Raw genomic sequence first — 12,157 nt, 5'->3', positions numbered from 1 at the left:
CGCTGGAGGGTCATGTCAGGATGAGCCTGTAGGAAGTGTACCACATGAGGGAGGAGGATGTCTTCCCTGTAATACACAGCGTTGAGACTGCCTGCAATGACAACAAGCTCAGTCATATGATGCTGTGACACACCGCCCCAGACCACGACGGACCGTCCACCTCCAAATTGATCCCGCTCCAGAGTACAGGCCTCGGTGTAACGCTCATTCCTTCGACGACAAACGTGAATCTGACCATCACCCCTGGTGAGACAAAATCACGACTCGTCAATGAAGAGCACTTTTTGGCAGTCCTGTGTGGTCCAGCGACGGTGGGTTTGTGCCCATAGGCGACACTGTTGCCGGTGATGTCTGGTGAGGACCTGCCTTACAACAGGCCTACAAGCCCTCAGTCCAGCCTCTCACAGCCTATTGCGGACAGTCTGAGCACTGATAGAGGGATTGTGCGTTCCTGGTGTAACTCGGGCAGTTGTTGTTGCCATCCTGTACCTGTCCCGCAGGTGTGATGTTTGCATGTACTGATCCTGTGCAGGTGTTGTTACACGTGGTCTGCCACTGCGAGTATGATCAGCTGTCCGTCCTGTTTCCCTGTTGCGCTGTCTTAGGCGTCTCACAGTACGGACATTGCAATTTATTGCCCTGGCCACATCTGCAGTCCTCATGACTCCTTGCAGCATGCCTAAGGCACGTTCACGCAGATGAGCAGGGACCCTGGGCATCTTTCTTTTGGTGTTTTTCAGAGTCAGTAGAAAGGCCTGTTTGGTGTCCTAAGTTTTCATAACTGTGACCTTAATTGCCTACCGTCTGTAAGCTGTTAGTGTCTTAATGACTTTTCCACAGGTGCATGTTCAATAATTGTTTATGGTTCATTGAACAAGCATGGGAAACAGTGTTTAAACCCTTTACAATGAAGATCTGTGAAGTTACTTGGATTTTTACAAATTATCTGTGGAAGACAGTGTCCTAAAAAAGGGACATTTCTTTTTTGCTGAGTTTATATATATATATAGTATTTACAAATTCATCACACATTTATGATTTTATATGGGAATCAAAAAGCTTTCATGAATGTTCACCATGTGCTGATGTGCTCAGTGCTGTCAACAGACCCCATTATGACATCACAATGTAACGGAATCCTTGCCATGATATCATTGCTGGTTCCATCTGACAAACAAAATTTCATTTCCACTCATTTCATGATAGTTCTCTCACAGAGATAGGTTAAGTTCTTATTTTGAGAGTGTTAATATTTATCATCAATGGCTTATCGAGGAAGAAAATCAAGTGAGTTTGACAAACTCCAGAAGGAGAACTCTCAGATGAAGAGCGTCATCGAAAACTTGAGGAAGCAAAACATGGCTTTAAACCAACAGGATGACCAGGACAAGTTTCCAAGTTTTGTAAGGCTAATCAGTATTTCAAACATATTTCAAAAATATCACTGTGTTTATTTTGTGGTTTCATAGACATACAGTAGGCCTACATCCATAACATCTTTAGCTTAAAAGCTTTATATGACACACTGTAGAAACTATTTTGACTACTTCCCTTCTGCTATTCATTTCATACTGTACCATTGTGATCCAGGGCTATCAGGAGAGCTACCCAATCCCAGAGGGCCATCGGGGCTTCATCAGTGATGCCAGACTTCTGCAGATGCAGAGAGCTGAGAGAGAGGCCATGGAAGCAAAGCAAAGAAAAATAAGTGCTATCCATGAGAATTATGTCCGGACTGCTCTCATCGGGGTTGGCAGCACCTTCGCGCACCACTTCGTCCCCTCTATTCAGTGCATTCCGCGGCCGAAAGCTCCACCGAGGCCTTTGCCACGAAGGCTTGAACACATAGCTCTGGCCCCACTGAAGAACGTGGTGGGGGTGGACGGAGCCCAAGTTCGACCCGGATCTCACTCTCTGGAGTCCATCCAGGTGAATAAGTCAATTCAGCAGCAGTAGCGTGCGGCCTGTTCCCGTCCCTCCCACTGGAGCTCCCTCCAAGAGGGGCAAGAAGAAGAAGGGCAGGCGGGGAGTCAAAGCCCTGAAAGTCCAGTTGGACCAGGGCTGTGCTGACAACAACGGACCCATTGACCTGATGGAGGAGGTGAGGGACATCGAGGCTCACCTGAAGGAGGAGGCCTGGAAGGTAGGATGGACTTTGAATTTATTGTAAATGTGAAAATTTGTGAAAACACAAGTGTAGACCTTACTGTGAAACCAACAGTGCAGTTCAAGAAGAGTTAGGAAAATATTTAACAAATAAACTAATGTAAACAATAATAATAATAAAAGTAACACAATGACATAACAATAACGAGGCTATATACAGGGGGTATCGGTACCGAGTCAGTGTGCGGGGGTACAGGTTAGTTGAGGGGGTACAGTGTGCGGGGGTACAGGTTAGAAAGGATACTCTCTTTGACGGCATGATAGAATAGATCCTAGAATACAGGATCTCTGTGTATTAGTTTATGTATATACTAGTTCTACATGCATTTCTATGATGGGAGCAATCTTTTCTGGTCTACGCCAAAGGTGGTACATGAGGTGAAGGCCATGGGCAGGAGAAGTTTGGGCTCGGCCATGTCCATGGGGGAAATAGCCACCAGCTCTCTGGGAAGCCTGAGCTCAGTGGATATGAACACCCCTGCGGAGCTCCGTGACTACTTGGATGTTGGGACCCCGGTAAAGTCGTGTGACAGCCCACCCAGGCCTGCTCCCCCTCCTACCAAGCCCAGGAGCAAACTGCCTCGGCCTACAAGGTTCCTTAGCCTGCAAAAGGCTGACACCGGCTCAGGTCAGTCCCTCTCATGTACTCACACTAATTTAAATTAGACAGCGAGATGAAGCTAGGTAGACTCATAGTAGGAAGTGAAGGGACACAAATGGCTTTAGCCCAGGGCTAAGACATTTTTCCACACTTGCTTTGCCTGTTGCACAGTGAGATAACCTTTGCTCAAGGCGAATTAGACCCTGCTTCTGAGCAGGGTGAGCACCAAAAAATGTGTGCTAAATTTAAAATGATATCATAATGAACTAAGATGTTCTAGTGTTAAAAGCTACAAACAGATATGGAAATGAGTAAATACATAAATACAGTTCACAGAGAGATAGATGTCTGCTGTCAACCCATAGACAAGAAGGCAGCCAGTGAGCCAAAGGGCCAAATAAAGAAAAGTCAGGACCAGGCCAGATTGCAGCCCCTGTCCAACCCAGAGCAGGCCCTGACTAAGACCTTCAAGCTGCTCCACTCTGCCTCTGATGACTGGTGAGCATTCACTGTAGACAAGACCAATGGAGCTAGGCTAAAGGAAGCACAGTGTAGTGTCCTTGGAAATGTAGATTTGAGCTACAGAGCGTAGAAACTTCTGAAATTAAGAGACCAGAGTCCTAATTGATGAACATCATTATAATGTTTTTGGAAAATGTTGTGGAAATTGCTTACGTTTCTTTCACTGAATTGCAGGGAGAAGAAGATCGAGGGCTTGACCTCTGTCCGTGTGATGGCTCAGAACCACATGGACATACTGATGCCTAAACTCCATGATATCTGCCTTGCCATTATAAATGAGGTAGCTGTATTCATTCACTGCCCTATTCATTCATCTGCACAAATCTGCTACATTTGGAGAACAAGTCAAATTATTGTGTCACGTTTCTGATGTTCGTGGGTTATACTGCTCAACATTAATAGCTGGTCCTGTGCATGTTATTATGATTCAGGTGAAGAACCTGCGCTCTGCAGTGTCCTGTGCTGCCATGGCCACACTGGGTGACATGTACGTCCACCTCCAGAGGGCCATGGACAGTGAGGTGGAGGGGACGGCACGCGTGCTGCTGCACAAAGCCAGCGAGGCCAACACCTTCATCCGGCAGGGCGCCAACTGTGCCCTGGGTCACATGGTGCAGAGCTGCACCCCTACCCGTGTCATGAATGCCCTGCTGGTCGGTGGGCTGAGGTAAAGAGGGAGAGGGGTCAATTAACACTCACTAAGGGGTAGATCCGGACTTCCACAAATGTTCACTTTGTCTCACATTGAAAGTTTGACTCGAGTGGAAGTTAGGATTCACTCCAAACAGACCTGAACTTTCTGGTGCAAAATGGTCACTGCTCGCTTAGGTATACCACACATTAGATTAGATTCAACTTTACTGTCATAGTACAAGTACAGTACAACGAAATGCAGTTAGCATCTGACCAGAAGTGCAAATAAAAGAGTGCAAAAAATGTACAAGTAAAACAATTAAGTACAATGTATGTTATTAAGTGGGATGTATAAATGTGCAATGAAGGCAAGTATTAGGGCCGGGACAATGCCAGTATCGCAATATATTTTCAATGGCAAAAATGAAAACACAAAGCAGATCTCACTCTTTGGTCCTTTAAAAACCTGCTGTATAAATCCGCTTCGTGTTTTGGATACTGGTATCGTCCCGGACCTAATTAGCAGTGGATGTATGTCATCTCTACACAAGAACATTTGTTAACACTTTATATGAAAGTGATGCTCCAGAGCAGCCTCTTTAGCCTCTTGGAGAGGTTTGGTTGGGAGGCCCCCACACCAAGCGGGCCCCCAAAAATTATGGCACCCCTCTTGACGGCGGAGAGAAACATGTGCATATTAAAGTTAATTTCCTGTAATTCGACACTACAGTAAATGGTGACCCCAATGTGATATATCTTACAGATACTTTGGACTAAATTTGAGTTTATTCTATTCTGTTATTCTATTGGGGCAGCAGGTAGCCTAGTGGTTAGCGCGTTGGACTTGTAACCAAAAGGTTGCGAGATTGAATCCCCGAGCTAACAAGGTAAAAATCTGTCGTTCTGCCCCTGAACAAGGCAGTTAACCCACTGTTCCTAGGCCGTCATTGAAAATAAGAGTTTGTTCATAACTGACTTGCCACATGTTCATTATATATGATAATTTTATTTGTTTACAAATAAAATTATCATATATAATGAACACGTGGCCTATGTGAAGGCGAATATGCAAGCAATCTATATTTTTGAGTTATGGAAATCGATTTGATGATTTGATTTGATCAAAAAAGGCAAGAATGTTCTCACATTTGATTCGAATAGGGATGAAATTCTTTAGTGCTGGCAATATGCACTGAGTATACTTAACATAGGGGGGGCGGGGGGGTCTGGTGAACACGTCAGGGTTCTATGGCCGCAGGCAGAACAGCAGAAACAGGGTCAGCAGCACGACCAGGTGGACTAGGGACGGGGACAGCCAGGAGTCGTCAGGCCAGATAGTCCTGAGGCATGGTCCTAGGGCTCAGGTCCTCCGAGAGGGGAGAGCGAGAAAGATAGGAGAATTAGAAGGAGCATATATATGATCACACAGGACACCAGATAAGACAGGAGAATTACACCGGATATAACATAATGACCCTAGCCCCCCGTTCAAAGGCACTTAAATATTGTCTTGCCCATTCACCCTCTGAATGGCACACATACACAATCCATGTCCATATTGTCTGTCACGACTTCCGCCGAGGTCGGTCCCTCTCCTTGTTCGGGCGGCGTTCGGCGGTCTACGTCACCGACCTTCTAGCCATCGCCGATCTACTTTTCATTTTCCATTTGTTTTGTCCTTGTCTTACACACCTGATTTAGCCTTCCCTGTAGCTCAGTTGGTAGAGCATGGTGTTTGCAACACCAGGGTTGTGGGTTCAATTCCCACGGGGGGCCAGCACAGGAAAAAATAAAAAAATGTATGCATTCACTACTGTAAGTCGCTCTGGATAACAGTGTCTGCTAAATGACGTAAATGTAATTTCATTCCCCCAATTACTTGTTCATTATTTAACCCTCTGTTCCTCCATGTTTGTTTGTGAGTGATTGTTTGTTTATAATACGGTCCGTTATTGTGGCCTCGAATTATTGCGTTGTATTTGTGAATATTTGAGTAAATTATGTTTATTACTCATATCTGCTGTCCTGCGCCTGACTCCTCTACACCAGCTACACAAAGGCAATATTACATTGTCCCAAAACTTTAAAATCCTTATTTAACCTGTCACCTCCCCTTCATTTATACTGATTGAAGTGGATTTAACAAGTGACATCAATAATTGGATTCACCTGGTCAGTCTGTCATGGAAAGAGAAGACGATCTTAATGTTTTGTATACTCAGTGTATTGACATGCATAAGAAAAAATATGAGAGAATGTTAATTCTAAAGCTTGCTGTGCTTTTACTCGGGAAAAACTAATAGCAACACAGCAAACTACTGATGAACTTCCCAGAGGAAATCAGAGCGCAGCATAGAGCAATTGGAAGCAGAACTTCAAGCATATGAAAAAGAGCATGATCAGACTAGGTCATTTCTACATGATGCGCAGCGAGATTTGTTAGAACAGAGCACAAATAGGCTCCAACGCGACATGTCTGACTGAGATGCAGATAGCTGCAAAGTCAGTCCCACCTAGGGTGTGGCCATGCCAGAGTATGTGAGCGGAGTGAGGAGTGGAGCTTGCCCTATTTGACTGGATCGTGGAGCAAGTTTCCCAGAGGCTGGAGCTTCGACTTTCTCGCCCCCTTCAATTTCGCTCCAGTAGTGCTCCAGTAGCACTCATTTTACAAGCTCAGGGCATGCCCGGCCCAACATGCATTTGTAGTCTACTTGTGTGCTGCTATAGCACCTTGCTTTAGCTACTGTCATCTAATATTCTAAATATCTTCATAAAGAAGCTGATAAAACACACAGGTGAAAAATCAAGGAGACTTACAAAGATGAGGAGGACCAAGAGGAAGAGAGGGAGTGCGGTTATGTAGTGTCCACAACTAAAGAATGAAAAGACATGTATCCCGAAAGCATGTACTTACTACGTGTACATGCTAACAGAAAGGAACGAGGTGGTTAGCTAGCTAAGTGTGTCATTTTAGCGCATTATTTATAAACAAAAAATAATCTCTAAAAAGTTCAGTTAATTTTCCTTCTATTATCTACACAATAGGCCATCATTGATGGCATGCTAACTAACTCTATTACCTCTTTCAAGGAGCGTTCTGTTTTGATAGGGATATTTGACCTAAAATCCTTTAGGCCTACCTACAGAACAAAATAAAAATAACTACGCATCCCTGCCCAGCCGGGCATTAGTGGCCCAAACGGTGTTTAGCATCCCAAATGGCTCTGCAAGAGCTGAGAGCGTATTCTCTGCGGCTGGCCTGCTCTCCAGGCACAATCACATGAGCCTGAAGCTACAGACTCTGGCCAAACTCATGTTTCTAAAAATGAATTCAAAGGCACTGTAGACTGAGCCTAATGACGCATTTTTATTTAATTTGTATTTCATTCTAAGTAAGTCAATCAGCATGTATGTGCAATTTATAGACTATAACGATTTAATACAACAAAAGGTTGTTTAAATGCTGAGCTTACACAGAACCCAAACTGGCTGCGCGCGTGCGCCATAGTGTTGACAGTACCAAAATACAACAACTCATTTACAAAAAACACTGCAGCACAAACAAGTTACAACGTGAAATCGCCTCTATCCCATTCATACCTTAGAGGACCAAACTACATCTCCCATAATGCAACGCCCGTACCGTTAGCTCCCAGTCTGCATCACAGAAAGGCACGCTAGCTAGCAACAGCAGCACTTTTAGCACTCTGTAAACTATATTAATAACAACAATAAAACTCACAGTTACATGTTTCTATAGTCTCACATTCCCTTATAACAACAATATCTACAGCATTAACCTTGGGATGTTTTATTTATTTCACGATATGGACTTCTACAAAGGAGTCATATCAAGACACACCTTTCTCTCTGGGTTTTCTCGGACTGAAGAGAACGGCAGCTACGGGTAGCACCAGGGTGTTAGTAGGTGACGCATGCACCCAGATGAAATAAAATACATTTAATGAAACAAAACCCGAAGATGTTAACATCATTCAGCTACTGTAACTGCCTACCTAACATCAACAGGCAGCACCAGTAGCGCAACAATTAAAAATAGACACCAAAAGTAAAGTTCCTGGCGATCAAAGCGATCTGACTCCCCCCTTCTGTCTGAACTTGGAATATTCCTGTTCGCGGGCTTTGGCCCTCAACCTGTTTATTCTGTTCTGCGTTGTGTACTATTCTAATATTTTGAAGTTTGATGGAATAACCATTTTAACTCTACTACAAATACATTTCGTATTAGGCTACATGTCTGACTCCTGACCTATTTAGAGTGTTTATATGCTGTTTAATACGACATGTAGCCTATTTGAAATTATGAGTGCTTCTTACAGTCACCTTTTCCTGTTGTTTACAAAAAAATACTTCAATATTTCAAAACCAAATGGTAGGTTATACGCCACAGCTTTCAGCCAATCAGCATTCAGGGGTCAAACCACCCGGTTTATAATTTCAATTATCTCGCCAACCCCCTCGTTACCACTCTGGGTAGCAGAGTTTCAGTTGTGTTTACATCTGTAGGTCTGATATCTGATTGGAAGTTCACTTTTATAGTAGCATATTGGTTAACAACTCACATTGTTTTATTTTAACAACTCAGAGGCTTTTAAGAGTCTTAGATTCATTGTCTCTCTTTTTCTTTGTTCCTGACCTGCGCTAGTGAGATACACTCTCTCTCTCTCCACCCCAGCGACTCTTGGGGCATGGCCTTTCAGGCTATGACTTCTCTCTCTCTCTCCCTCTCTGATCATGCATAAGGTATTGCATTGTAATGTTTGTTAATGCCTTGTATATGATTTCATAATGTTAAATACCTTTCCACTCTCAGTCTAATTCTTGCAAGTCAATGTCAACTCATTGCCTAATGCTTGCTTGCATATTTTAAGTATCTTTATAGCGTAAAATATAAACATTTTAATGTATAGTTATATATCAAATACTACCAACTACAAAGTCAATCAATTTAATATACACCATCACAAATATTCACATGTTTTCATTTAGGCAGGTCTTAAGAAACATTATGATATTAAACCTCTACGGGATCAGTGTCCCCCCCGCGGGACGGTTGAGCTAATGTAGGCAAATGTGATTGGCATGAGGTTGTAAGTAACAAAAACATTTCCCAGGACAGATATGGGCAGAAAGCTTAAATTCTTGTTAATTTAACTGCACTGTCCAATTTACAGTAGGTATTACAGTGAAAGAATATCAATCTATTTGTTTGAGAAGAGTGCACAATGTATTGATAAACCAATTAGGCACATTTGGGCAGTCTTGATACAACATTTTGAACAGATATACAATGGTTCATTGGATCAGTCTAAGACTTTGCACTGACACTGCTGCCATCTAGTGACCAAAATCGAAATTGCGCCTGGGCTGGAATATAAATACATTTATAAATATGTATATTTATAGGCAATGAGTTGACATTGACTAGCAAGAATTGGACTGAGAGTGGAAAGGTATTTAACATTATGAAATCATATACAAGGCACTATGATCAAATACCTTATTAATTATCTGATAAATCTTGAACAAATCATTTAAAATAGCGTTTATAAATGTGTAAATAACTATTTATAGATTTCTCATTGACATTTACAAATGTAGGAATAATGATTAATAAATGGTAATTGAACTCTTCACAAACAGCTTATAAAAAATGGTATATTAAGGGACTTTAATATAAAGTCTTACTGAACATTTTGATCCATCGATGAGACTTCATCAATACAATCCATTATCATTCGTCTCCTAACTCATGTATCTCTATGACATGTAACTGATGTGCTCTGTTTTTCCTTCCTCAGCCACCGTAACGCTGCGGTGAGAAGCTGCACTGCTCAGCACCTGGAGAGACTGGCTGAGGTCATGGGAATGGCTCGTCTCCTGTCGGGGAAGAAAGACCTCACTGACCGTTTCTTGATTGCCGTCAGTAAACTGGCTGTGGACCCTGCACAGGAAGTCAGGTGGGATGTTCCTCCTGTAAAGTCGCTTGCTTAAACATAATGGCCGGCCTTAATTTAGGCCGTGATTCAATCCATGGCTCGCTATAGCACTAGATCGCCGACAATGCAACTTGTAAAGGTAATTTACTCTTGAGTCGACATCTGCAGCGTTTACCACGAATACAAATTGAAATTGCCTTTAAAAGCCACATTGTCAGCTGTCTACAGCATCTATGCTAAAGGGTGTCATGGATTGAATTGCGGATTTTAGGTATTCCAAAACAACCACAGGTTCTCTTGGAGGGGAATAGTAATTGAAAACAGATAGGAAAAATTATAAACACAAATAAGTGCTACGTGGCATAGGAAAATCCAAGTCCAGGCACTCATGTGGGTTTGAAAGTTAAAAAGCCAAAAGCTTAGCCGAAGCCAAAGGATGTTCTTCTCCCATCGCCAACTAGCGACCTCCTGTGGTGACCAATGCACGCTGACACGGTCGCCAGGTGTATGGTGTTTTCTCCAACACATTGGTGCAGCAGGCTTCCAGGTTAAGCGGGCTTTGTGTCAAGAAGTAGTACGGCTTGGCTGGGTTGTGTTTCGCAGGACGCACGGCTCTCGACCCTCTTGCAAATTCGACCTAATGTATGTCTTATTTTGATGGGATATTTTTTCTCAGGTTGCCATCGTTTGAGGACTGTTTTTAATCACAGACAGGAGAAATTATTTGATATGTTGCACGTTTAAGATGATATGAATATCTTTGTCCACAGGCATCATGGTCGCAATATCTTGAGAAACGTGGCCACCAATGGCGACTTTGCTAAAATGTGGGACAAATTCGCTCCGAGGAAAGAGCGAGAATCCTTGAGGGAGGTCATCTCAAAGGTTAACCTCAAAGAAAGGTACATTCTCTCTGGATGATTAGAAGAAGTATGACAAATGAGCTGAGATGATTACAGAACTCCAATCCCACTGGGCACAGACATCAGTTCAATGTCTAGTTTTGATTTAAATTTGGTAAATCAACCAATGTGAAATTAACCAAAAATGTTGGTTAAAAGTTGGGTGAAAAAAATCCAATTGTGTTTTCCACATTGATTCACCGTCATCACATAGATTTTTTGTTGTTGTTGAAATGAGGTGGAAACAACATTTATTCAACCAGTTTTTGGCCCAATGGGATGAATTTAATATACTGTAAGATTATATCTTTCTGTCTTTTCTCTTTTTCAACAGGAATATCTGAATAATCCCCAACTTGACTATATGTTTGTATCTAAATATTTGCACATTTCCCAACTTGACTATTATCCCCTCCAGTCCCCAAACTCCAATATTTTCACTCATTCTAAGAAATTTGACACTATCATCCAAACCCCCATGTAAATGCATCTTTAAGCTGCATCGACTCCCTGTCCAAGTCCTGAATTCACTATAAGGCAATATGAACCACATTCAAAGCACTAAATGACCTTTCCTCGAAGCTCCTATCTGATCTACCAGCTCAATAGTGGTCTACTGAAACCATACTCACCATCTCAGGGGGTGCTCAGATCATCAACCACTGACCTCCACACCATCCTCAAAACCAGCAGTCCTCTTTTGGAGGCAGATTGGTCAGTGCTCCTGTATGGCACCTACATTGTGGATTTTCATCCAATGCTTCTGGACTATGAGAACATTCTTTGGACAATAAAATTAGGTAAAATGGAAGCTGGCTACAGTCTCAGTTTTATCCTCCAAGACAGTGTGAGGATGTGTAACAACAATACCTGTAGTTTAATTTCATGATCAGGGCCAGATTACCGAATGGGCACGCAGGGCACCTGCCCTGTGGGCCCCGACCTCCAGGGAATATCATCATAACATCCAAAACTAAAAGTATAGTTGATGTATATTACAGTACGTGGACGTTTTACAATTCGTGAGCTCGTTTCATAATTTGTAGCCATGTTTAATATAAATTTGTGCTCATTTTGTAGAAATTCGTGAGCATTTAAAAACATTTAGTGGGGATGTTTTATATCAATTTGCTTACTGGTGCTCTTCCATGCCGTCTCGAGGAGGGGTGCGTCACTTGAGTGGGTTGAGTCACTGACGTGATCCTCCTGTCTGGGTTGGTGCCCCCCCTTGGGTTGTGCCGTGGCGGAGATCTTTGTGGGCTATACTCGGCCCTGTCTCAGGATGGTAAGTTGGTGGTTGAAGCTATCCCTCTAGTGGTGTGGGGGCTGTGCTTTGGCAAAGTGGGTAGGGTTATATCCTGCCTGTTTGGCCC

The 12,157-nt window shown here is 42.9% G+C and overlaps 2 protein-coding genes across 2 annotated transcripts; both read left to right on the top strand.

Annotated features, from left to right (window-relative positions):
• Positions 1–1,726: 1,726 nt before the first annotated feature.
• Positions 1,727–4,658, top strand: LOC115178005 (TOG array regulator of axonemal microtubules protein 1-like). Its single transcript, XM_029739017.1, has 6 exons — positions 1,727–1,749; positions 1,948–2,143; positions 2,533–2,794; positions 3,133–3,265; positions 3,464–3,569; positions 3,721–4,658. The coding sequence occupies exons 1-6, from the start codon at positions 1,727–1,729 to the stop codon at positions 3,958–3,960; spliced, it is 960 nt and encodes a 319-aa protein (XP_029594877.1). The 3' UTR covers positions 3,961–4,658.
• Positions 4,659–9,549: 4,891 nt separating this feature from the next.
• Positions 9,550–11,926, top strand: LOC115178004 (TOG array regulator of axonemal microtubules protein 1-like). Its single transcript, XM_029739016.1, has 4 exons — positions 9,550–9,563; positions 9,745–9,903; positions 10,653–10,784; positions 11,119–11,926. The coding sequence occupies exons 1-4, from the start codon at positions 9,550–9,552 to the stop codon at positions 11,126–11,128; spliced, it is 315 nt and encodes a 104-aa protein (XP_029594876.1). The 3' UTR covers positions 11,129–11,926.
• The last annotated feature ends 231 nt before the right edge of the window (positions 11,927–12,157 follow it).

This window comes from Salmo trutta, chromosome 38 (assembly GCF_901001165.1).
Source record: "Salmo trutta chromosome 38, fSalTru1.1, whole genome shotgun sequence".
NCBI lineage: Eukaryota > Metazoa > Chordata > Actinopteri > Salmoniformes > Salmonidae > Salmo > Salmo trutta.
Note: the sequence above shows the minus strand (reverse complement) of the source record. Positions and strands in the feature narration are given on the sequence as shown.

Coding starts and splice junctions, on each gene's coding strand:
- LOC115178005 (XM_029739017.1), top strand. CDS start 1,727: ATGTCCGGACTGCTCTCATCGGG. Junction 1,750..1,947: donor TCCGGACTGCTCTCATCGGG/GTTGGCAGCACC, acceptor AAGTCAATTCAG/CAGCAGTAGCGTGCGGCCTG. Junction 2,795..3,132: donor AAAGGCTGACACCGGCTCAG/GTCAGTCCCTCT, acceptor GTCAACCCATAG/ACAAGAAGGCAGCCAGTGAG.
- LOC115178004 (XM_029739016.1), top strand. Junction 9,904..10,652: donor GACCCTGCACAGGAAGTCAG/GTGGGATGTTCC, acceptor CTTTGTCCACAG/GCATCATGGTCGCAATATCT.